The sequence below is a fragment of the Mytilus trossulus genome, chromosome 1 (assembly GCF_036588685.1).
Source record: "Mytilus trossulus isolate FHL-02 chromosome 1, PNRI_Mtr1.1.1.hap1, whole genome shotgun sequence".
Lineage (NCBI taxonomy): Eukaryota > Metazoa > Mollusca > Bivalvia > Mytilida > Mytilidae > Mytilus > Mytilus trossulus.
The window spans coordinates 110649912-110677547 of NC_086373.1; the positions used below are offsets into that span (position 1 = coordinate 110649912).

At 33.0% G+C, this 27636-nt stretch overlaps 1 protein-coding gene across 4 annotated transcripts in view; it reads right to left on the reverse strand.

Annotated features, from left to right (window-relative positions):
* Nucleotides 1-615: 615 nt before the first annotated feature.
* Nucleotides 616-27636, reverse strand: part of LOC134697558 (hemicentin-1-like) — a 33933-nt gene continuing 6912 nt past the window's right edge. For 3 of the 4 annotated variants that reach the window (XM_063559842.1, XM_063559858.1, XM_063559850.1), the window contains exons 3-39: nt 27244-27522; nt 26321-26629; nt 25584-25865; nt 24875-25186; nt 24250-24552; nt 23670-23975; nt 22964-23269; nt 22210-22515; nt 21661-21960; nt 20682-20981; nt 19814-20122; nt 18926-19231; nt 18383-18685; nt 17782-18081; nt 17173-17478; nt 16713-17009; nt 15921-16217; nt 15228-15524; nt 14715-15020; nt 14134-14436; nt 13422-13724; nt 12763-13062; nt 12314-12613; nt 11451-11747; nt 10748-11047; nt 10145-10450; nt 9501-9797; nt 9020-9274; nt 6660-6947; nt 5822-6073; nt 5300-5563; nt 4894-4905; nt 3987-4115; nt 3230-3395; nt 2693-2749; nt 1935-2000; nt 616-1719 (exon numbers count right to left, since the gene is read on the reverse strand). In XM_063559842.1, coding sequence (XP_063415912.1) covers nt 1383-1719; nt 1935-2000; nt 2693-2749; nt 3230-3395; nt 3987-4115; nt 4894-4905; nt 5300-5563; nt 5822-6073; nt 6660-6947; nt 9020-9274; nt 9501-9797; nt 10145-10450; nt 10748-11047; nt 11451-11747; nt 12314-12613; nt 12763-13062; nt 13422-13724; nt 14134-14436; nt 14715-15020; nt 15228-15524; nt 15921-16217; nt 16713-17009; nt 17173-17478; nt 17782-18081; nt 18383-18685; nt 18926-19231; nt 19814-20122; nt 20682-20981; nt 21661-21960; nt 22210-22515; nt 22964-23269; nt 23670-23975; nt 24250-24552; nt 24875-25186; nt 25584-25865; nt 26321-26629; nt 27244-27522 — 9956 coding nt within the window. In that variant the 3' untranslated portion in view covers nt 616-1382. The remainder of the gene's footprint in view (nt 1720-1934; nt 2001-2692; nt 2750-3229; nt 3396-3986; nt 4116-4893; nt 4906-5299; nt 5564-5821; nt 6074-6659; nt 6948-9019; nt 9275-9500; nt 9798-10144; nt 10451-10747; nt 11048-11450; nt 11748-12313; nt 12614-12762; nt 13063-13421; nt 13725-14133; nt 14437-14714; nt 15021-15227; nt 15525-15920; nt 16218-16712; nt 17010-17172; nt 17479-17781; nt 18082-18382; nt 18686-18925; nt 19232-19813; nt 20123-20681; nt 20982-21660; nt 21961-22209; nt 22516-22963; nt 23270-23669; nt 23976-24249; nt 24553-24874; nt 25187-25583; nt 25866-26320; nt 26630-27243; nt 27523-27636) is intronic. The other variant, XM_063559865.1, reaches the window with a different exon arrangement.

Consider the following 27636-nt stretch of genomic DNA (forward strand, 5'->3'; position numbering starts at 1 on the left):
CCATTTGATTACGGAATTTCCGTTTTGAATTTCACCCAGAATTCAGTATTTTGGTGAATTTAATTTTTTATTGTGTGTGCCAACCCATGAATATTTGTTCTAACATGCCTTGAAAAAAGAGAATGTCTTCCAACTTCTGTTACAACTTGTATCTATGTAAGTGCATACTGTAGAAACCCCGAGTTAGTATTTAAAAAACTTAAAGAGGAGGTTTGCCGTCTACCAGTTCTTGGATTTGTCAAGAAGTGTTTATCATTTTCTCTGTAGAGTAATATTGATAAAAGGCTTATCCCAAGGCAAATCATATGAAATAAGATACTATGTAAATATTTTTGTGGTTAGATTGTTTAGCAAATCCGCAGTATATCAAGTCGAGTTATGATTGAATATAGTCAGGTTTATGATGACGGTTTCAATCAAGATACGAATTGCCTCATGAGTATATGTACAGGTAGACAATCGTTTATATTGTAGATCATCATACCATCATACCTTTTACTTTAAACCCTTTTCCTGATCTTGCAATGAAATCAGGCAACAGCAGTTATGTGATGTTCAATTCATAAGATACTTTTTTTAGCATGCATTTTTTTTAAACTCAAGAAAGCAAAGAAAACAAATAACATATTTATTTAGAGATATTTCATATAAATATAAAAATTTACCTAAAACAAGATAATTTATTAATTCAACAACAAAAACATATGTTCAAAATATTCAGAAACAAAAGATACAGCATGGGACGGTAGATAACAAGAAAATCTAAATTAAATTCGTAAACAATAAAATCTAAACCTATAGTGATAAACAATATGACAAATAATATCAAAATGAGCTAATAAATGACAATTGGACGGATCATAAAAAGACCATTTAATATAAAGGAATCTAAATGAAAGTTAGCACAATTCAAAATGCAGGATCATATTAATATAACAATCTCGTAAAAATAAGATAAAAAATTGTCTATAAAACATGTAGATTGCCTCGATATTCGTGTATGAAAGACATTAAACAATTGATTGTGATAACAAGGCACCTTATTTCTATTACACACATATTTCTCTACAATCTAAAGCATATAAGGTTCTACTCACACACCTTAAATTAACACCTGATTTACGGCACTATTGCCACATAATGTTACTAATACCAATAGTACTATGTTCTGTCTAAAAGTCTATCACTTTACACATTTGACATAAATGCGTAAAATGTCTGAAAGTAATAATATGCTAGTCTATTAAAGAAAAACTAGTAAGCGTGCAGTTGCCCTTTTTTCACTGTTTATATTTTCAACTATGAAACGTAATGATAACTATAAAAGAGCTGTTACAAGATATTCCAGTTGCAATATTATAACCTATATCTAATACATCAAATTACTCCTGCTCGTAATAAAATTCTTCACCGGTTACTACGTCATAATCAGCATCACGTGACCTAGTAGACGCTCTTAAGTTGTCATGATCGCTACGTCTTGATCTTACTGAGGAACGTAAAACATCTCCATTCTCTATTCTATCTTCGACGATAATTTCGTTATCGTGAACTTCGTGTTCTTCGTGATGACGTTTGCTCTTCTTCTTCCTTCTACGTCTTCTTCGTCTGCGTTCTTCTTCCTCATCGTATGTGTACTCAACATCTGGAAGATAGTATTGTTGACGTGTTCCAGTGGATGTTACATAAGTGTTTTCTCTGGCACGTTCTGTTGTCTCACTGTAAAAAATATATTCCAATGAAGTCTATGAGAAAACCCATTTGCATAATATATTTTTATACAATAACTAACAATCATTGACATTTTAAAATCAAAGCTAAAATATAAGATAATGACATGTTGAGGCATGCAAGCGTTTCTTTAACCATTTAGTGGAAACGTATTGAAAGAAGAAAAATAAAAGATTGAAATACATTATGAAAGTCCTACTTACAGTTCTCTTGTTTCATCAGGCTTAAGGACTTGGTACTTGCTAATCTCATATTCGTCTGATGGCCGTCTGAAATAAAAAACATTAAAAATTAAGTTTCGCTGTTTAAACGATGTCAATTGTGCTAATTTGGTTTTGAATGTCACTCAAAAATGTTAAGCATGTATTCATGTATTAACAGACAAAACGCGATTAAGACATTGTTTTGGCTGAATTTGTTGGACATATTCACTGTAAATTGCAGACTTAGTTTCATTTATTTCATGGATAATCATTATCTTAACTTTTTTGTCATCTTCTCTTTAATTTATATCACGAGTCTATGGAATATTTTTTACTAGAAATACAAACTAAGTTATGGTATAAAGACAGTGGAGTCAATATTTTAATTAAGAATTGAATGCTTCTTTTTGTAAATTTATTGGGTGGTAAAAGCGTTGACCGAAGTACATTTTGTATGAAGCGCGGAAGCGCTTCATTCTAAAAATGTACGCACGGTCAACGCTTTTACAACCCTATAAAGTTTCAAAAAGAAGTATTCAATACTTATAATTACATTTTTTTAGCTAAAATCATGAAAACACGCTTTTTATCCAGTTTTATTTAATTCACCTGTGCACTTTTTTGTGGGACCTCGTATCATCATGCATGATAAATGTTATTGTCTGATGCAATTGTTTACGGAATAACATGTTAGCCAATCAGAATAACGTATTATAATGAAACTTACATCTAATGTAATTATTATAAAATATAGTTACCTGTATGTTCTATGTTTCTTATGACGTATCTTCCTAACCATAGTTGTTGGTGGTTCTCTACAAAAAAATAGATAACAAGAATGTAAACATGTCATACCTTAAAATATTCAATATCTCTCTCATTATAATTCATATTATCGCTATTTTGTGCATTTTTCCTTTGATCTTTTTTGTGATAATTTTCATATCATGCATCTCGCTTGAGATGGAAAAATTATCGCTTGAAACTAAGGAGGCCACGTGGCGTTGCTAACGAAATTGACATTAAAATAGACAACGTCTTCATAGTTAAAATAGCGATAAACAGATTATCATTGGTCATCTCAACTCGATTGCTTTTCTCACTTTCGCTGTACCAGCTCAAGCGAGAAAATCAATCTCGTTGAGATAATCAAAGATAATCTATAAATATCGATTGAAAAAATATAATTTAATTTAATACAAATTATTGCATAGAGCTATTTGAATCAACAAAAACTAAAATATTGATACGAATTAGAGTTCAATTTTGTGTTAAAGACATAATGTTTCACTTACGATGCAACAATTACAGGTTCCTCATAAAATCGTGGAATTTCCAATTTACGGAGTGATATGACGGATTCCTCTGGTTCTTCATAATAGACAGGTACTTGAACTATCTTAGGTGCTGGTTGTGGAGTAACCTTTTCTTTCTTACCACCACACAGGGACGCACAGTATCCTAAAAGCATATATATACATACATTGAAATAATTTATTAATCTTTGATATATCCACATTTACTGTAAACTGGAGATTTTGTGAGCTTTTCATATTATGTAGATTATTGTCTATTGTTAAAGTGCTGAATATGTGTTTCCTACTTTGTTGTCACTGGTTAGCACTTCATTTTCATTGATGTTTACCCAAAAAGTTTATATTTTACATTAGTGTAAATGTCCCTTTGTATCTTTCGTCTCTCTTTCCGACGAGTGTGCATATTTATTACAAAAGCTATTGTTTGAAATGATTGTTTATGAGATATTCAGATGGTTTTAACACTTCAAAAATAATTGAGCCGCATCTTCATTATTTTAGAAAGGACAAGTACAAAACCGAAAAATGTGTAACTGTCCAATCAAATAAAAAAATCAAGTAAAAAAATATATAAAAAAATATCACAAGAAGGATACTTGACATTTCTATAACATTCAAAATAATATAAGAAAACAGTCAGGTCTGACATATATATTAAGACGATATCGTGATACCATTCTTGAGGTTTTAACAGTCTTGTTAAATTGAGGTTTTATAGTCTTATATAAACACATACCTTGACAACAACAACATATGATGATTCCGATGACTAGCAGTAAGACAAAAAGAATGGCTAGAATAATGGCGGCTATTTCTCCAGTAGATAATGATGAAGATGCGCCTGTCGATGCTCCAAGGCCAGGACCTACAAAACAACCCAGGAAAAATTCAATTTCTAATATATATCACAAATATAAAAAAGGGAAGAATTATTCTGAAAGTATCTCAACGATAGATATCTAATAATCCTTTGATGTCTTATATAACCATCACATGTCACGCACAGGAAAAGCGAACAAAGCAAAGTTCAGTTTAAAAACGTTACAGGTCCGTTAATGAAAAAAAAATAATTGGAAACTCCTGAAATATCAAAAGGAAGAAACTGGCTGTTTTTTTGAAAAAAAAGAAATATAACAAGACTTCTATGTAGTTCAATAATGTCTTCATATAGATTATCGTGGATTAATTGCAATTTTAATCTTCCAACAGCATACAATGATTAACTTCTATACACGAACATGCTTATTTAAACATTATACATTGGTATAATAATAGGAGTTAAACTCAAAATACACCAAGAAGAAAAAGATTATTTACTCAATAAATTAGTTAATAATAGAAATAATCAATTAGTAGCTGATCAAGAAGTTAAAAAAGAAAGTAAAAACTATTCTAATAAAGATCGATCACATCAGAAATTGTATGATAATGATCACACATTATAACATTCGATTCTCATGCTGACAAAGCCATGGAAGATGTTAATGAAAAAGACAAAGATAGAGAGACAATCAAATACTGCAATGAAAAAGACAAAGATAGAGAGACAATCAAATACTGCAATGAAAAAGACAAAGATAGAGAGACAATCAAATACTGCAATGAAAAAGACAAAGATAGAGAGACAATCAAATACTGCGTACCTGCTGGGTCAACTGTAAAGTAAACATCGGAATAATAATACAAGTTGTTAATTTATAAATGAATGCTCTAACTACCTTCCACAAGAGGAAAAGTAAAGGATGACAAGAAAAAAGTACCAACATGTGCAATTAGTAAAGCAATAACATTTCCGTAGGACTTAAACGGTACAAATCGTAATGTCCATGATATTGTCTTCATTGATTACAGTTCGTCTTCGATACTTTAAGTAATAGTGTGAAGAACAAATGATAACAAAATATATGAAAACAAAATCCATTTATATGAAAAATGTCAGAAAAATATAATTTCGTTCGACGACCAGTACAAACTTAACTTGTAAGATGCATTTTTTTGTAAAAAATCGTGAAGTATCTATAAATACAAAGTATGAAGAAGTACACTTACCGATCCCTGTTCCTATACCAATGCTGAATGCAATGTCTGCAGATGATCCTACTGCGTTTGTAGCTCTACACGTATAGGTTCCGGCATCACTTTCTGTATCCATGTCAACTACTAGCACTTTATTGGTTGACGTTAGAGAATTACCATTATAAAACCATTCCCAAGCAGTAGCCGATGGGTTAGCACGGGTGTCACAGCTAAGACTGACAGGATTGCCAACTGTTTCGGATATGCTTGTCTGTGCAACATTACTCACGGGTATATCTGTAAATTATTAGAATGTAAGGTTCATTAACATGTAAGAAGACAAAGGTACAGAGTTGGATTTAAACAATGAATTGGCAACACAATTTTTGGAAAGGAAGAAAGACATTTTTGAAGTATGCAATGCACCTTAAACTACACAAAACTAAGAAAAGCCAGTTTTTCTTATTGGCTTTATCAACAGAACTTTTATTATTTAAAATGATGTTACAAATATTAATTGATTTTGATCTAAAACACAAACTTTATATAACTCACGCTGCACATCAACATCTTCCCACGTCTGTCTGCTTCCCTTAGTGTTGGTAGCTTTACACAAATGTAAACCATCATGTTCAGTCCAAAGGGAATTAGATATAGTTAGGACAGCACCTTCATGTATCATAACGTCATTGTGATACCAGTTATATATTGGAGCAGGATCACCATCAGCATCACAAGTCAGGGTGAAACCTTGACCTTCCTGTACTACAACACCTGCTGGTGTTATTCTTATGTATGATGGCGCAGCTGAAACATTGTAATATAAAATTGTTAAACAGTTCTGAAGTTTCAAGTTTTTACTTTTATAACAGTAAAATAGCAGCAATACCGAACAACGATATAAATTAAAACTTGAGTTTTAAGCTACTGTAATAACCTTTGGTTAAAATTGATAAAGTCTTTAATATTTAATATCAACAATTAAAATGTATGCTTTAAGAAGTGCATAGTAAACCTTTTTATACTTTGAAATAAAACCATAAGGGAAACACACTTTATAGATATTCGCTGTTATAGATCTATCTTTATCGGAAGCGTTAAAAAATCATATAAAACCAGCTATTTCTACAAGATATAGTCAACTATCCCAATCTTTACAAATAAATCAGAATAACTATGTTTATTCAAATTACAAAACTAGAATAAGGATTTCATCAACGATGACTCATTTAATAGACAGAAAATGTACATGACAAACAACCATTTAATACTCTATAAATCAATATCCAAATGTGGAGAAATCAAACATTCTGGTCAGCAGGTAATCTACAATCAAACAGTATATACCTAGATTTTTCTAAGAAAAGTTTTTATAATGACGCATGGGACTTACTTGATGTATCAACCGAAAGAGTGACAGATGATGAATCTCCTTGTCCAACGGAATTCACTACTGAACATCTGTATGATCCTTGATCAGAAGAAGCTAAGTTAGTGATGGTAAGACTAGGATTGGACAAGGTACCACCGACGTATTTGCTACCATCAATAGTAATGCCTTGGTTTCCTTTGCTCCATATAACATTAGTAGCTCCTGGGTTCGAAACGTAGGAGCATTGTATTGTTATAGCCTGTCCACCACTGCCTTGGGACGGTTGTGAGATAGTTACATCGGGCACATCTGTGGAAATGAACATACACTTTTTGTTAGAGTTAGTAAATAGATAAAGGAAGAAGTGGAATGAGTGCCAAAAAGATAACTCTCCATCCAAGTCACAATTTATAAAAGCTCTTTTTATTAAAAGAAGGCTGATTAAATAATAGGTAATTCCTTTAAAAAGCCTCACTAGTCTGAATATTTCAGCTTAATTCTACTTATATTAGTATTATGTCGTTTTCTGAGTTTTGCATGCAAATGAAAGACTATCAATCAGTTCGAAAACTTACAGGATAAAAAAACAATGATGAGCAAATATTATCAAGTAGAAAACTTACAGGATTGATAAAAAACAATAATGAGCAAATATTATCAAGTAGAAAACTTACAGGATTGATAAAAAAACAATGATGAGCAAATATTATCAAGTAGAAAACTTACAGGATTGATAAAAAAAACAATGATGAGCAAACATTATCAAGTAGAAAACTTACAGGATTGATAAAAAAAACAATGATGAGCAAATATTATCAAGTAGAAAACTTACAGGATTGATAAAAAAACAATGATGAGCAAACATTATCAAGTAGAAAACTTACAGGATTGATAAAAAAAACAATGATGAGCAAATATTATCAAGTAGAAAACTTACAGGATTGATAAAAAAAACAATGATGAGCAAATATTATCAAGTAGAAAACTTACAGGATTGATAAAAAAAACAATGATGAGCAAACATTATCAAGTAGAAAACTTACAGGATTGATAAAAAAAACAATGATGAGCAAATATTATCAAGTAGAAAACTTACAGGATTGATAAAAAAACAATAATGAGCAAATATTATCAAGTAGAAAACTTACAGGATTGATAAAAAAAACAATGATGAGCAAACATTATCAAGTAGAAAACTTACAGGATTGATAAAAAAAACAATGATGAGCAAACATTATCAAGTAGAAAACTTACAGGATTGATAAAAAAAACAATGATGAGCAAACATTATCAAGTAGAAAACTTACAGGATTGATAAAAAAAACAATAATGAGCAAACATTATCAAGTAGAAAACTTACAGGATTGAAAAAAAAACAATAATGAGCAAATATTATCAAGTAGAAAACTTACAGGATTGATAAAAAAACAATAATGAGCAAATATTATCAAGTAGAAAACTTACAGGATTGATAAAAAAACAATAATGAGCAAATATTATCAAGTAGAAAACTTACAGGATTGATAAAAAAACAATAATGAGAAAACTTACAGGATTGATAAAAAAACAATAATGAGCAAATATTATCAAGTAGAAAACTTACAGGATTGATAAAAAAAACAATGATGAGCAAACATTATCAAGTAGAAAACTTACAGGATTGATAAAAAAAACAATGATGAGCAAACATTATCAAGTAGAAAACTTACAGGATTGATAAAAAAAACAATAATGAGCAAACATTATCAAGTAGAAAACTTACAGGATTGAAAAAAAAAACAATAATGAGCAAATATTATCAAGTAGAAAACTTACAGGATTGATAAAAAAACAATAATGAGCAAATATTATCAAGTAGAAAACTTACAGGATTGATAAAAAAACAATAATGAGCAAATATTATCAAGTAGAAAACTTACAGGATTGATAAAAAAACAATAATGAGAAAACTTACAGGATTGATAAAAAAACAATAATGAGCAAATATTATCAAGTAGAAAACTTACAGGATTGATAAAAAAAACAATGATGAGCAAATATTATCAAGTAGGGTTTTATTGTTATTTAATAAGCAATAACAAGACTGTGTCCCCAGTCCACGGATTCCCCATCCGCACTATAATTTTCTATGTTCATTGGACTTTAAAAACAGGGTCAATCTCTAATTTGGTATTACAATTAGAAAGATCATATCATAGATAACATGTGTACTAAGTTTCAAGTTGATTGGACTTCAACTTCATCAAAAACTAACTCGACCAAAAACTTTAACTTGAAGCGGGACGAACGGACGGACGGACCCACAGACCAGAAAACATAATTCGCATATATATTGGGCATAAAAATACAAATAAGATTTCATTCCCAATGAAGATACTTACATTGAACCTCTACTGCAACAGTCGCGTCAGCATTTCCATAGGTGTTGGAAGCTCTACATTGGTACGTTCCGGCATCTGTGCGTGTTGAGGATGTAATCTGTAGAACAGAACCTGTGGACAACTGTGTATTTGAATTGCCCTTAAACCAGGTGTATGTTATCGTTGGACTTCCTAGGGCTGTACATGTAGCTGTTATAGTCTGGCCTTCATTTACAGTTATTGGACTGGGACTAATGGCAATGGATGTAGGTGCATCTAGAAATAAAACAGACATTTTACTCATATGAGACTGGTATTAGCCAGAAAGTGAGAATAAATAACTATTCATACTTGATATTCATTTATAAAAACACTAATGCCATCTACTTTACTTAGGGTCTTTCTGATGACATGCTTTACTTACAGATAATGTTTATTTTCTGAATACAGAAACGTATTGTTACAATGATCATTTTATAAAAAATATGACTATAATATTTACCTCCGGTCACAGTTAGATAGACATTATTACTAGTTCCTGTTCCTACGCTATTTGCAGCTTGACAAACATACTGTCCTTGGTCGCCTTCTTGTACAGTGTTAATAGTGAGAGACGGGTTAAATATCGTTCCTCCGCTGTATCGGTTACTACTTAAATCCATAGTTGTAGTCACACTATTTACAAGTCTCTGCCAGACTATCTGGGTAGCAGCTGGTGTTGCTGTTACTGCACAGGTTATTGTCACAGAATTCCCCACCTTCACAGAGGAGACGATTGACGCCGTTACAGATGGGATATCTATGTATGAGAAAAAATAACATTATTAAACTCTCTAATTACACAAACATAATATCTTAAAAAATGCAGTCAGATCGTAAGTCTTATTGAACTAAAACAAGCGCAAATTAAATATTGTGGTGATAAATCTTTTATCATAATGAAAAAAAGACGTGCTATGTTTGCTATATTGCTATGTTATTAAGTTTAACTGACTAGAAAAGTGGATTTTTGAAAAACAAGTACCTGGATAGAAGCCACTATTATGTCATGTTTGTGAAGTTATATTGTTCATTTATATCTGCTTTAGACTTTAATTCACAGTATTATTTTATATTTTAGCCGCATTAACATCTTCATTTACTTACTTCCGACAATATCTAAGAACGTCTGTGAGCTCTGACCAGTGCCAACAGCATTCGTTGCATGACATATATAATTGCCTTCATCAGACGTGTCTACGTTGTTGATAGTCAAAGACGGTGACTGTATAGTTGATCCGGAATATTTTGTAGAGGAAGTAGGATTCAGAGTTTCTGTATTGCCATTGTTGATCTGTCGTGTCCAGTAAACGGCAGTGTGTGGAGGGTTGGCAGACACTACACAAGCCAATACAATGGTATTCCCAATGTTTGTGGAGTAAGTTGGTTGACTTACTGTAACAACTGGAACGTCTAAAAAGATTGGGAAAGGTTAGAGAACATGTTAGAAAACATCTATCTCAAAATGAGTTGAAGTCTTTGATGAAAAATTGAAATTACAAAAATTGCTCCATCCATTTCGAAATATATTAGAAAACGTTTCTACGAGATTCATTGACAGATCACCGCTTTTAACTTTTAAAACCAATATGTTGAGATGTTTTTTTAGATTTTCAAAATTGCTGTTTTTTTTAAATTTTAACTCTACATCACTGCTTATTAGCAAAAATAGCAGACTATAACAGCTATATATAAAAGTACAATACTCACTTCCAACAACTGTTAAAGGTCCTTGTACACTCTGACCAGTTCCGACTGAATTAGCAGCTAGACATATATAATTCCCACCATCGTTACTATTGAGGTTAGTTATGGTAAAGGATGGTGTACTGACAGATGATCCAGTATATCTGGAGTTAGACATGTCTACAGTGGAAGTTACACTTCCCGAAACTTTCTGCCAGTATATAGAGGTAACACCGGGATTAGCAGATACAGTACAACCAAGTGTAATTGTGTCTCCATAGTTTCCAGTAAAAGCTGTCTGAGTAAGACTTACACTTGGAACACCTGAAAGAAAATTGTTGATACATGCATAAATTCCATCGTTTTAATGTTATAAAGTTTTTAATAAAAACTTAATAGAGTTACTAAGGCAGAGTTTTTGTGAACAGAGTTTAAGTTTATCGTGTAATAATTCATGATTTCGTTATGGCGTCTTTAAAACAGTATTTTTTTTATCTCGTCTGTATACTAGTAATAATACGTGGGCGCCATTTATAGTAGATGATTTCCAATGCTAAGGAATAACACCAACGAGAGATAAGGTTTCGGTGTTTTATTATACCAGTAGAGAAACAAGTCTTTTAGGTAAACAGTCACTTGTGGTGTGAGTCTAACATATATTCAGGACGTTATCCAGGAGTCAAATCAGATGGTAAATTGTGATAGCAATCATTATATTAGTACTTACTTCCTGTAACAGCCAATACAACCTGGGTACTCTGTCCTGTTCCTACACTATTAGTAGCATAGCAAACATATGTTCCTTGGTCTGATAACTGTGCAGTAGATAATGTTAGGGAGGGTGAGCTGACTGATGATCCACTAAATCTTCCTCCCATGTTTACATTTGTAGATGAGCCACCAGATATATATTGCCAGTAAACGGTGGTGTGTTGTGGGTTAGCTGTTACGGTACATGTCATGGTAATTGAATCACCAACATTTACAGTATATGCTGACGTAGGCGTTGTCACAACAGGTATATCTAATAAAAATACAACATGATTTTAATGATTTTTAATTGGATTTATACTTCAAGATTTACGAAGCTCAATAAATTTATTAAAAAAAGGAGGTTAAACTCCCGTATGCAAACTTAATATTAGATGGATTTGGCAATTAATTTTAGTCCCTTCTGGTTTAATTTCTTCTAATTTCAAGCTTGCAAAACATGCAAATCTAAAATTAAACTCCAATTGTTTGGAATTAGTTATCAAAGGTTCCTCGAGTATTGTTGACATAAGATAAATTAGGCATAACTTCAAATGAAAACAACAGAAAGCATTGCTAAATCTGAAAACAATTTAACTCATGGTTTATTATTTAGTTTAACGCATGGTATCGGATGGGGAATATATTTTTTTATCATTGAATTTCAAAGTAAGTCCTGGTATTTGTCTTTTCAAACAGAATGTTTAACATACAAAATATTCCAATAAAATGCAACTTTAGCAATGTAATTTGTGATAACATATAACTCCATCTTATGACTTCTAAAATGTGAATAATAAATGTATAGTGATTTTGATGTTATGTCAAAAACATACTTACTGCCTAAAACATCAAGGAATGTAGAAGAGCTGATTCCAGTTCCGACACTGTTGGTTACTTTACAAACATAATTGGCCTCGTCGGCTTCGTCAGCAGTATTTATTATCAAAGATGGCGACTGTGTGGTGGAACCATCATATTTACTGATAGCTGTAGAGATAATTGTGACCTGATTGGCTACAGTCCTTTCCCAGAAAACACTAGTAGGTGCTGGGTTTGAGGTATATGTACACTGTAGTGTAACTGATGACCCTCTATTGACTGTGTATGTAGATTGTGGAACAGTGACTGTTGGAATACCTTAAAGAAATCAATATATTTTCGTTTAATATATTTAGAAAACAAACGTGATAAAATTTAATCATTTGATGATTAAATGAATTTTCGAAACAAAATTTATAATCCTGAACTATAGACATAAGACATAATTATTATATACTTTAACTTACTTCCAATAACATCTAAAAATGTTTGTTGACTTTGTCCAGATCCAATGCTATTAGTAGCTTTACAGATATAGAACCCCTCATCTGATATGACAGTATTACTTATGACCAGTGACGGTGAGCCAACAGAACTTCCGCTGTAACGCCCACTGGACAGGTCAATATTTGTTGCTACATTATTGGTGAATCGCTGCCATGTGACACTTGTCGCTGATGGATTGGCACTTACAGTACACTGTAACGTTATTGAGTTACCGACGTTGATAGAGTAACTGGTTGATAGTACTGTTACTACGGGAACACCTAAAATAAATTCAAAGGGACAAACATGATGTATTCAAGGATCGAATGAACAAACGCTATATATATCAGGATTAAACGGGAAACTTCTGACATAAATTTTTAATCTAGTTATTTGTACTCTTCTCCTAATTGGAACTTTCCAAAATGTCAAATTAGTAGACAAGTTTTTTACAAGATGCTTGTAAATAATAAATCGCCTACTTATGTCTAAATTTCTGATCGGTATGTATGAATAAGAAAATTATATGTATAAATACAATATGAAAATAGATGCGTTTAGATATTCTCAAACATAGTTTTTAATCAAATAAACTTTAGATGTTGAGATTTGCATCTCAATAACGGATACATTTACTTACTTCCCGAAACATCCAGGAATGTCTGTGAACTTGTACCTGTGCCGACACTATTCTGGGCACTACATGTGTAATATCCTTCATCAGAAAGGACAACATTGAGAACAGTCAAGGATGGTGATGAGGTAGTAGATCCTGAGTATTTATTGGTCTGGAAGAGATTGATATTTGTCGATACTCCATTGACAACTTTTTGCCAATTAACTGATGTATGAGCAGGGTTGGCTGACACGGTACAAACTAAGGTGACGGACAAACCAACAGTAACACTATACTGTGCTTGGGCAATGGTAACCACTGGTATTGCTTTAAAAGTAAACAGACAAATAAATTAATAAACAGTCGTACGAATCTAATTGAAAATGTTTTATCTAAATTTTAACATGAGTAATTCAAAAATGATAAAAGAATAGCTTTCTGATGTATCGAGTTGATTTTTGTTTTGTTATTTCAAATTTTTTCTTAAATATCCTTTTCCAAGAGGCTTTACAAACGTAAAACATATTTGATTGGCGGTTTTATCGGTATCGTTGAGGACATTTCTTATAGAAACATATGATATATACTTTGTTGAGCACTTTCAGTTGAATTTGTTCTATAGTTAATATTTCGAGAGAGCTGGGGCACGCATATTTCCAAATCAGTTGAGGTGACCGTAATTCGAAAAAGATCATTTGAAGATTAACATATAATGGAAAAATATTCAGCTACTTACTTCCTTGAACGTTTAAGAAGGTCTGTGTACTAGTTCCGGTTCCGACAGAATTTGTTGCTTGACAAGTATAGTATCCCTCATCGCCCTCAACAGAGTTGGAAATTGTCAAAGATGGTGTACTGACAGTCGCACCTGAATATTTATTTGGGTTACTGGCTACGTTTATTGCAACGGGTACATTGTTTGTTATTCTATTCCATTGAACACTTGTGGCTGACGGGGTGGCAAATACAGTACATGTCAAAGTTATAGAATTTCCAAGAGCAATAGTGTATCCTTGTCCGACAGTCACTGAAGGTGCATCTGAAAAAGATAACACATTATGAAGGAATAAACACGAAACAATTGGAATAGCTAACAAAAATGAGCGCTTGCGGTATTGTATAACCAACATTATTCACATTGTATCATTGATAGACCAATACATCAACTGATTTTTGATAGATATAACTGTTTTAGTTTATAGCAAATACAAAGTTTATATAAAAAAAAGAGGTCAACATATTTTTAGTTGTTGATTGTCACAACTTAGAAAAGGAAGGCGACATTTGCGTATCATTGTATCGTGTAGATAAACTTACTGCCAACTACAGAGAGCTGAGTTTGTTGACTCTGTCCAGTTCCGACAGAGTTTGTAGCGTAACATGTGTAGGACCCTACGTCATTACTGTCAGCATTTAGAATTGTCAGAGACGGGGTTCCTGTTGTGGATCCAGAATATTTGTTCGAATTAGTGTTAGTGTTGATATTTGTCTGTGCGCCATTTGTAATCTTTTGCCAGTACACATTTTGTACTGCAGGAGTTCCGGAAACAGTACATACCAACTGTACTGACTGGCCATAATTCACACTATAGGATGACTGGGGTACAGTGACTGTTAATATACCTGAACAAGGATAAAACAGAATTAGATTCGATCTTAAATGACACTTCACATGAACAAACAGATATACTAGCTATACAATTACAGTTTTAGTTCAATGCAGAACATTTTTTTATTGATACTTGTAGAGAGGCACTATTTGACCAAATTGAAGAAAATTAAAAAAATATTCGATACAAATAAAAAACAACAACATATAAACAAACTTACTTCCGGAAACGTCTAAATATGTCTGTGAACTTTGACCTGTGCCCACTGCATTTGCTGCGGTACATATGTAATACCCTTCGTCTGTGTCAACAGCGTTCGAAATGGTCAAAGAAGGTGTATTGGTACTGCCTCCTGAATATCTACTGTTTGATCCTATATTAGTTTCCTGTCCGTTAACTATCTTCTTCCATGTCACGCTTGTATGAGATGGATTAGCTGTCACAGTGCACTGGAGCGTGACAGAAAGACCAATCTGAACTGAGTAATAGTTGGATAGTATCTGTACGGCAGGAACAGCTGTAAAAAGTAAAATTGTGAATAAGACATTCGATCTATACTTAGGGAACAGGTGTAAGAGAAAGAATGTAGATCAATAATAACATTTAGAGTTTTACAAATCATTGTTGGCTATTTAATTTTTGTCAGAAACTATCGTTCACATCGAACACCTATCAATTTTTGACAGGAGAAGGAAAGAATGCATATTTTGTGTTTATGTCTGCATTAGGCGTTTGATTAAAGTGCAATACTAACTAATATAGTCATTCATCATATTGATATCAGAGGTATTTATATAGTCACATATCATAGTGATTGGTATCAAGGGTATTTATCGTACGGATGTCAGGGATATATATATATAGTCACACATCATATTGATATCAGGGGTATGTTCTATTATGTAGTACTTACTTCCTTGTACATCGAGGTATGTCTGAGAACTTTGTCCAGTTCCTACACTGTTAGATGCAGAACATATGTAGAATGCCTCGTCCGTAATTCCGGTACCAGTGATAACCAAATTAGGGGAGGACACGGTACCACCCTGGTATCGCCCTGATATAACTACTGTTGACGGTATACCATTTTGTATTTTCTGCCACGATATACTTGTTTCTGTTGGTGTTGCAACAACATTGCATACAATGGTTGCTGTATTTCCGTAGTTTACAGAGTAGTAGTTAGAACCAATAGTCACTGCAGGGACACCTATAGAATGATTGTTAGAATTTATTTCATTTATTTCAAAATCACATGTAGCATTCATTTGATAACTGAATCGGGATATTATTAGTTGGTCGTTTCATTGCTCATCAACGCTTCGGACAAAAGATTTTATTTTGATAAAACAAGGAATTTATTAAATAATCAATTTGGGACTCCTTTTGGAAAACAGTCTGGTGTTATTTTACAAATAATTAAAATCTTAACGACATAAGAAGGTAGTTAAAGATATGGTTTATTCTACAGATATTTGTTTTTTTTGTATAACTGTAAAACATCTCTCTCGATTTTGAAATAAACTTGATCTAATTACTAAAAGTAGCATCATTTTACTGCTAAATTGGAGTTTAAAATATAATGTTATGTTTAAATGAAGATGTTAATCATTTGTACAATAATATTTAAAACCTTATGCACAATGTTAAAGGTAAATAGTCTTATTTTTGTTTCTTTCTTCATATTCTAGTACAGTCTACTTACTTCCAATGACATCCAAAAATGTTTGTGAACTTTGACCTGTGCCAACACTATTTGTAGCAAAACATATATAGTAGCCTTCATCATTAAGTATTGCATTAGATATTGTAAGAGTTGGACTGTTGACTGCTGCGCCGGAAAACCTCCCAGATATTGTCACCGCTGTTGTTACTCCATTTATAATTTTCCGCCACGTGACTGAAGTATGGCTAGGATTAGCTTGTACATTACACACAAGATTGATGCTACTTCCGATGTTGACAGAGTAAACATTTTCTTGTACTGTCACAACAGGTATATCTGGAAAAGTGATTCATTTAAATATTTTGCTTTTAATAAATAATGACTGGTTCTTAACGAATCAAACTAGTTGCATTTTACAATAATATTAGGAAAGAGACCGTTAATGAAATGGAAATATGATTTATTACTGCTATATAGTTATTATTCCGTAAAAACTTACTTCCAATGACGTCGAGAAAAGTCTGCTGACTGTTACCAGTTCCAATGTTATTTGTAGCATAACATATATAGTTTCCTTCGTCCGATGATTGAGCATTAGTAATGACCAGTGACGGATTAGAGACAGTAGAACCACTGTATCGTGAGTTGGAGGAGGTTGTATCAATACTTTGTTGTTGATTGTTAACAATACGTTGCCAGTACACATTGGTGGCAGCAGGGGAAGCAACCACAGTACAACCAAGTGTCACAGTCGCACCAATGTTAGAGTTGTAATTTGATAAAGCTACAGTTACTGACGGCAAATCTGAAAAAAGTAATATTTCACTTAAAAGATGTCTCACAAAAAAGCTTTATTAAATCATATTATGAGTTGCTTTATACATTTATAAGCTATTATTCTCATTTGTTCAATTTAAACAAAAGCAAAGTGTATGTAGAATACTTCATTTTTAACGAAAAAAAATCCAACTTATATAAATATTTTGTATTAACTTCTTTGTAATTTTAAAATCGAAATAAAAACTACTGATTCTAATTGCCAAGATAACTGATACATTGATGCTTCCAAATCTGATATTTGATAATTTTTTAACCAGAAAACACTTACTTCCTGTAACAGTCAAATATGTCTGAGATGAAGTTCCGGTTCCGACAATGTTAGTTGCTGTACAGACATAGTAGCCCTCATCACTCTGAGCAGCAGTGTTGACAATAAGATTAGGACTGTTAACAGTTGGTGTGTTATATTTCCCAGCATTGGTTGAAAGGGAAGATTGTACTCCATTTATAACTTTATACCACTGTACACTTGTGGCACTTGGATTTGCGGATATTGTGCAGACAAGTGTTGCTGTCTGTCCAAGAAGTACACTGTAACTATTGGACTGAACTGTCACTACAGGTAAATCTGCAAGATAAAAATGTGGTTAAAGAGCCATCATTTCAAAATGTATTTAAAATTTCAGAACGCATAACAACAATACCGAATGCAATGGGATATTATATTTGTATTAAGAGATAAATACCAATACAGTGTACTTTACAAACACCAAAAGAAAATCCTATAATGTTTCTGAAAAAGTAAAATAGCAAAAAAAACGAACTCCGAGGAAAATTCAAAACGGAAAGTTCCTAATGAAATGGCAAAATCAACTGCATTACCACAAAGCATAAGCTTAAAGAGTAAACTAAATATGATTTATACGTACTTCCAGAAACATCTACATAGGTCTGTTGACTCTGTCCTGTTCCCACTGAATTTGTTGCATAACAAACATAAAATGTTTCATCATTTTGATCAACATTACTGATTGTAAGAGATGGGTTACTGACGGTAGATCCGCTATATTTGGCTGTGTTAGCTGTAGAAATGGTCACTGCCTGTCCGTTCTGAACTCTAGTCCAGTACACCTGTGTTTGGGTTGGAGTGGCACTAACAGTACATACAAGCTGGACAGACTGTCCAAAATTCACAGGATAATTAGTTTGTGCAACAGTCACAACTGGTATATCTATAGGAAAATAAATAAAAAAAATCACTTTAAATTACATATTTAAAAAGTGAGTGTGGAGTATTGATACAAAACATAGTTTACAAGATGAACAAATATTCTTAAGAAATATTTTGTCAATCATTCGAAGAATACAATGTAGCTGAGATTATGTATAATTCATGCCATACTTGATAAGATCTGATTTTAACAGCAGAACATTCCAATATTACCGTTTACTTAAAAATGGCCTGTACTTACTTCCCACCACATTAAGTGTTGTCGGATTACTCTGTCCAGTACCAACATTGTTTGTTGCATGACATCTATAAACACCAGAGTCACTCTGAGTTGTACTGAGAATGATCAATGAAGGGGAGTTTATAGAAGATCCTTGATACTTTTGGGTATTTGTCATAGAGATGGTCTGTTCGGCGTTGTTACCGACTGCCACGGTCCAGTAGATATTGGTTTCTGTAGGATTAGCTGACACGATACAAGGAATTGTAATTTGACTACCAACATTTACACTGTACGCACTCTGTGGTATGCTTACTGTGGGTAGATCTACAAAATATAATCATGTACGTACTATAAGCTATTCGAATGCAACATAGATTATAACCTTTATTTTGATGGATAACGTCACAAACTTTCATGGCATCGATTTACAAAACGAACGGAGACCATTCTTACACGAAGTAATGTTAACATGGTTAATGCAATTATGAGATAACTGTATCGTATTGTAAGCTCTGACGGCACCGATTGATGATGTGATGATTGCAAAGACCGGTTTTCTGACTCCACTAAGGTGTCGCCAGTAAACTTAATTTGCGACCACCAAATCACCAATTGATACAATCGGAGCTTAAAATACAATACGGTTATCTCCTCATTGCACTAACATTCCTTTCTGTAGGAACGGTCTCCGTCCGTCAATCAAATTATTGATAAGCCCATCAGCTGCATATGTCATGTGAACAAAAAGTGAAATCATTCTGTTTTTGCTTTTTCTTTTTAACAGGTATGTCTAGGCTTTAAAACGATAATGATTGAATATCAATGTGTATTTGAACAATAGTTTTATATTAATGCAAATTAATAACAATTCTTTTAAATTTAAAATATACAGTAAACATCACTTACTGCCTACAACATCCAAAAATGTCTGACTACTTGAGGCTGTTCCTGCTGAGTTTGTAGCAGAACAGACGTAGTTCCCTTGATCCGCCTCTGTAGTACTAATGATGGTCAGAGATGGAGATTGTACTGTAGATCCACTGTACTTGTTAAAGTTATTCGTACTCATATCAACACTCGTTAGAGCACCATTCACAAGTTTTTGCCAAAACACGTTAGTGGCCGATGGATTGGCAATAACTTGACAACCAAGGACTACTGTGCCTCCAAGATTCACGGAGTATGTGTTAGACAAAACTTGAACAGAAGGGACATCTGAAAAATAGTAAGTTTAAATTATAGTCGATTTTAACAACAAAAATCTTGAATCATTGTGACTATTGTATATTAATTTTGTGTCCTTGTGTGTTCGTTTCTCTTTAAGATATTTTAGTGAAATTTTTGCCTGTTGAGTTAATTCATATATTGGTTACATATATAGTGACATGACGCAATATTATGCATGTCTGTTTTTTTTTTTTTTTTTACATGAAACCATTTAAAGCTTTCCATATCAGTTAAAACACCAAAGCAGATTAAAAAAAGAGCAGGCTAAGACTAAGGAAGCTTTCGCACCCGCAGAGTGGAAAGGGATTGTTATAAGTTGTAATAATGTTGTTTCCCAATCCACTATAAATAAATATGTTTAAACTAACGCTTGTGTTATGTGAATAGACGTGGAGCCATTTGAAGCTTGTCATAACAATTGTACAGCTAGCAGTTGTTAAAGATGATATGGTAGCGTCAATATATCTATGTGTGTTTGCTGATCCTTCAAAACAATTACCTAATCAATGTCAACATAAATTCAATAATATTCTATACAACAACTTACTTCCAATCACATCTAAAAATGTCTGTTGACTTTGTCCAGTACCCACACTATTCTGAGCATAACATTGATAGTATCCTTCATCAGACAGCTCCAAGGTAGTGATGGTTAGTGATGGCGAACCTACAGTCGAACCTGTATATCGCACATTGTTCATATCTATACTTGTCATCTGTCCGTTTACTAGTTTTCTCCAGTAAACACTTGTTTCTGTTGGATTAGCTTGTACTGTACATACCATTGTTACAGTTTGACCGAAGCTACCAGAATACTGATTCTGACCAACAGTAACTGTAGGTATATCTAAAAAAGACATACATTTGATTCTAAATTTTTTTCTAGTTAAATAAAGATCAAGTTATCAAAAGTTTTTTGAAAGAAAAGCAATATTGGCAATTTGACATTATAAACCCCTATACAAAATAAAAATAACTACAAAACATAACGAAATTGAACTACAGCAACCAAAACAAAACACAGTGACCTTAGAAAATAACTATCAAAGTAGCAGCTATTTAATTTGTGCTCTTCATTCAAACAACAATTTGCCTTGTGTGATTAACATTTAAGCGGTAAAATAACCGATCACAAGCCCAGTAGTCAGCCCTTCGGTGTTGACATGAATATCAGTTATATGGTCATTTTCATGTTGACAACACTTTGAACTTTTGAAAAAACTAAGGATTTTCTTATCCTATGAATAGATTACCTTAGCAGTTTTTGGCACAACATTTTGAAATTTCGGGTTCTCAATGCTCTTCACCTTTGTACTTTTTTGGCTTAATAACTGTTATAATCTGAGGGTCACTGATGACTCTTATGTAGACGAAACGTGCATACAGTCCTGATACCTTTAATAACTAATTATCGATAGCCGATGACAAACAAGTTAAAGGTAAATGATAAGTATCATAATCAACAGACTTATTAGTATTGAGGTTGTCCACGCAGAGACATGTACGAAAATGATTCTAAAACTTACTTCCTTGGACGTCTAAGAATGTCTGCTGACTGGTTCCAGTACCGACACTATTAGTAGCAGTACATATATAATTTCCTTCGTCACCAGATACAGCATTACTGATGGTGAGAGATGGTGTACTGACAGTGCTACCAATCATTCTGGATCCATCAACTGTTACTGTCGTGAGTACACCGTTAACGATTCTTTGCCACGTGACTGATGTTTGAGTGGGGTTAGAGGATACCGTACATTGCAATGTGACTGTACCGCTTAGCGATACCGAATAGCTGTTGGAAGATATAGTTACCACGGGAACATCTGTTGAAGAAAAACATAGATTATCTCTTTAGAAAAATGATTCAAACTGTAAAAACTATTGTATTCTTCAAATATTTGTGGAATAGAATTTTAGAATACTGATATTGATATAATGAGTATGTCTTTATTGAGGACGTTCTGTTGAGTAAAGTTCAGAATTATTTGTAATACAAAATGTATTTTTAAAACTAAAACATTGATCAAAGACAGAAATAAAAATACTTGTTCATTAATACATTAGTAATTTACCTCCAGTAACATCTAGGAATGTCTGTGTACTTTGTCCGGTACCAACACTATTGGAAGCAAAGCAAGCATAATTGGCCTCATCGTTAAGATCAGCGCTATTTATTTGTAGAGACGGGTTATTGACTGTGGAACCACTATACTTGTTGTTACTGTTAGCTACATTTATATCTGTGGTAACGCCATTCTTTATCTTTCGCCAGAAGACGTTTGTATGAGCTGGATTTGATGTGACGGAACATACCAGAACAGCAGAATTACCAAAGTTGACATTGTAGTTCTGTTGTTGTATAGTAACAGTTGGTGTATCTAAAATTAGTCAAAGTATTTATTATTAGTCTGAAGTTTGTATATCTTTCCTACAATGGATCAACAATAAACATAGTTTTCTAAGTAAGGCAACTTTGCTATGAAATACTGGAAAACGCAACCTTTGAGTGGACACTTTGTTATAAAAGGTGTGAAAAGTTATAATCTAGTAAAATAAAAAATCATTCAAAAATTAATGTCTATTTTAGTTTTAATTACCTTTATTAAATTTGTTTTCATTCATGTGGAGTTTTGTTTGTCCCACCGATATTTATTCTAGATTAACTTTCATAAGAAACGTTAATTTTAATCTGGATTAAAATGTTAACCGAAGTATAATTTAACGTTAGTGTTTAGATTAGTTATTAAAACTTTAATCCAGAAAATATATTTAAATGTAAACAGGCCTTTACATACAAATACATAAAAGGCAATTTGCTATACTTACTGCCGACAACAGTTAATGATGTTGATGTACTCTGTCCAGTTCCAACACTGTTTGTGGCATAACAGGTGTAGCTAGCTTCATCACTTGATGCAGCATTGTTGATAGTCAGGGACGGATTAGACACCGTTGAACCGGAATATTTCCCGCCACTATTGGTAACGTCAACATCTGTTGTTATTCCACCGACACTCTTCCTCCAGTAAACTTGGAAGTGAGAAGGATTCGAAACAACCGAACAACCAAGTGTGAGGGAACCAGCAATATTAACTTGGTAGCTTGGAAAGCTTACCCGTACTGTAGGGACCGCTAAAAATGAAATTTGTACAACGATGTATTATCATGGTTACCATTTACAAACAAATACAATTATACATGCAAATTATATTACTAAAATCAACATGAAGAGATCATTCATGTTTAATATTATTACTATCATTATATGTTTATTTTTTTGTTTCTCTCTTTGATTTGTTTTCATTATGTTGTACCATTAACAGCTCCTTTGAGTGATTTATATTTATAAAGGTTGCTATGTTAATTATCATTACCATAATCATAATATTTACTTCAGTTAGAAGTAAAAATGACTTAAAGTACAAGTTCTAACAAAGAAAAAGAAAAATATCCAATATGTTCACATGATGACTCCAGATTAAAAGTAGAAACAGATAGCAAAACACAGGTTGCAAATATATAAGTATCTTACATCCTTGTACATCAAGTAATGCCTGTTGACTTGAACCAGTTCCTATATTATTGGTGGCGAAACACTGGTAGTTTCCCGCGTCACTAATGTCAGCATTGAGTATAGTTAGAGATGGTGTCACAGTAGTAGATCCACCATATTTACTAGGATTGGATGACGGTCCTATAACGGTACTCTGCCCATTAATATCACGGGTCCAATACACACTAGTAACAGCAGGGTTGGCGGTAACAGTGCATCCAATTGTTATTGAATTGCCCACCTGAACTTGGAAGTTAGATCCTCCAATTGTCACAGTGGGGACGCCTATTAAATATGAGAATGGTAGTGAATAACTTACTATAAGGAATGGATCCTAAATAAGAAATATTTAATAGATAAACAAAATCAATCTGTCATTTGACGTTTTTTTTTTTAATTCATTTTGAAATTGATGAAGTCATACAAAATTGTAAAATGGATAAATCAACTACTAGTAAAACATTTATAAATCAAGGAAAAACGAAATGTTAAGATATATGATGAAATCTATGATTAATGCATGTATCATAAACATACAGTAACTTATAGTTGTACATACCTCCAGTAATGTCTAGGAACGTATTTTGACTGTTCGATGTCCCAATATTGTTTGAAGCATAGCACACGTATGTTCCTTCGTCTGAACTCTGTGTGTTGACTATTGTCAATGATGGACTTGAGGTGGTACCTCCAGAATATCTACCGTTACCATTTATATCTACGTTAGTTTGAACACCATTGACCAATTTTCTCCAGAACACGTTAGTCTGGATAGGAGTTCCGGTAACAGTGCAAGGTATGGTTACCTGTTGACCAGTCAATACGCTGTAGGATGATTGTGGAATAGTTACAGAAAGCAAGTCTGAAAAATATCAGTATTATTAACATACTTCCAATACTGTGAGGTATATATCTTTTTCAGAGATTATGAATAAAAAATAATTAGTTATAAATAATCGGTATGCCATCTTTTGTTGATGTGAATCATTTACTTTAAAACCTTTAAAGTGAAATACTAATGCTCTTCAGACATATTTCACTTTAAAGTCACACAGCAGTATTTTTGTCTTTTCAAAAAATAAATACTTATTAAAAACGCTAAATATTAAAGATTTTTCAGTTTTTTTGGAATTAATTACCAAGAAAATATAGCTCTTCCCCTCTATAGCATCGTTATGACTTACTTCCGGTGACGCTGAGTGAGGTTGCACTACTACTTCCTGTTCCAATAGTGTTGGTAGCTGAGCATGTATAGGTTCCGGCATCTGTAGATGCCAGATTGAATATGGTTAGAGACGGCGTAGAAGTTGTTGTTCCGCTATATTTTGCTGTATTGCTAAATGCTGCAATTATAATGGTTGATGCACCATTATTAAAAGTCCACGATACAGACTGGAGAGCGTCATTAGGCGAGGAAACTGTACACTGTAAAGTAACCGACTGTCCTGTGGTTCCCGAGTAGGTGGGCTGAGAAACTGTTACTACTGGTATGGACCCTGTAATAAATAAATAACACACAATATCAATAAAATAAGGGAAAGAAAAAAAAAATCAAATATTCAGGCAGGCTTTTTTTTAATTATTAAAATTGAATTATGTTTTATTAATACATAGTATACTATATTAATAATAAAGGGAGGAAATAAAAAAAAATAAGGTTCATTTCTTTTTATCATTAGTAGTATTAACGAACTTTTGGAGATCACAATAGGAAAATAATATTAGTTTCTTGTTATATAATATTTACATAATATATATTTTTTTATGCATGTGTGTGTGTGTCTAATTTTGAGTATACCAGTTCATGAGAAAAGATTTTTACATTAATACCTGTAATTTCGTAATTGAGAGATAGATTAGACATACATTACTAAGTTAGAAATAAAGAATTACCTAGAACTGTTAATGTAATGGTATTGGAGTTGGCAGTGGTCAATCCATTGGTTGCCTGACAGTAATATTGTCCAGCATCAGACAAAGCCACGTTTGATACAGTCAATGATGGGTTGATGGTATTGCCGTTGGAATATTTCGAAGAAGAAGCAATGTTAATCAATTGGTTGTTAAAGTACCACGTGATAGATGTCGCTGTTCCAGTAATCACACAGTTCATAACAAGAAGGGTGCCAACATTCTGCTGATACTGTGTCTGCGGAGCACTCACAGATAAAGGAGCTGAAAAATTTAAAAAGACATTACAACAGTGTTTTTGAGCATTTACCGATTAAGGGTCTAGCATTTCCAACGTATAATTTGTTATTGTTCCCCCATATCAGCGTTTAAAGCTATATCGTATCGAGTGAACACAATATATCAATTAACCATTTTATCACCCAGTGCTTGTATAAATTGTGGAAAACCTTATTTGACTCTTTCCTTTGTGCAAATGAATGCGTAATACATATTTCTATTCAAAATTAATTGATAGAACATTAAAAGTAACATTCAGCAGTTCTTGCAAACTGTATCTGAGGTAATACTGTTTTCAGTTTTGAACAAGCTCTATTCTATGAAAAAAAATATACAGAAGAGTTTGTAAGAAATAATAATAGCGAGTAAACATATCAGGTTTATACATAACACAGTTGTTTGCACGACATCTAACAATAAAACTATGTAAACAAGCATACCAGTAACTGTTAACTGAAGACTGACTGTCTGGAGGTTATTACCACGTGTCTCTGAATGTTGTACATCACAGAAAAGTGTCTGACCATTGTTACTGACACTTGGTGCCCACGATAGTGAGGAGGTAACAGTATATGTGTTATCTGACTGCAATACGGATGATTGTGTGATACCAGTATTAAACTGACTGCTACCTATCCTCATGGTCAGTGTTGGGGCGGGGTTGCCTCCCGTGCTGATGCAAGTCCATACGTAGGTAGAACCAGGTGATAGACTTTGAGAGCCAGTCAATGTGGGTTGATTTGGTTCGGCTGTAAAAAAAAGATTAATGGCATCATTTTACATTAGTATTTGCAATATCTAGTAAGCATTTCAAATGATCATAAATCGTCATTTTTATATTATGGATATGCACACAGATGTACCTGCACCATTTTCGTAAATATGTCTACCGGATATTTTCTAAAAAACGCTTTGTGATAATAGACATAGTGACAGGTGAGCAGATTCAACTCTAATAATGTGACACAGCAAGTTGAACAACTTGTTGAAACAGAATTCATAGAAAGGCGTAAAAGACCTAAAATTTGAAGAAAAAGAATTAAACCCAAGGTTGTTTTTTTTTTTTTTAATTTTTCGAATATTTACTTATCTTTGGCTTCATTTTAATATTTTTGTTCGATTTCTTTAAATATATGGTAAAGTTTTATTGTTCAGTGTGATATTTTAGTGAAAGCAAAAAGCTGTCTGGTGTCACGTGCTTTGGTTGATATTGGGTTAATCGTTTATTGGACCTACACAATAAATAGATTGAATGAAAGTCAATTATGGGATTAAAACAGACCAAAATGGAACAGACCGTACATATAAACATTTGTTTAATAATGAACAAATCTCGTTTACAATTGAAGAAAAGTATACATACTGTAGACTTGGAAGAACCATGTTGTACTCAGTTTGTTCTGTAATACATTATTATCCACCTGACATTCAAACACAGCCAGGTTGTGAGTTTTATCAGCGACAAAGTTATATGTGTTTGATGTGACGCCATTAGTGGTGGTCTGGGTATCATCTACCAGTTGGCCATTTCGGTACCAGTAGACTGTAGGTACGGGATTACCCCCGGACGATGTACACGTCAACCCTACTGAATTACCCTCCACTATAAACGTCGGCCCAGTAATAACAGGATTCCCAGGAGCTACAAAATATACAATACATACATATGTTATTTAATGATACGAGGGGGAATTCTAAAATTTCATATTGTCCCCAATTTCAGTCTCCAAAATTTAAAAACACTCTGAGTAAATGT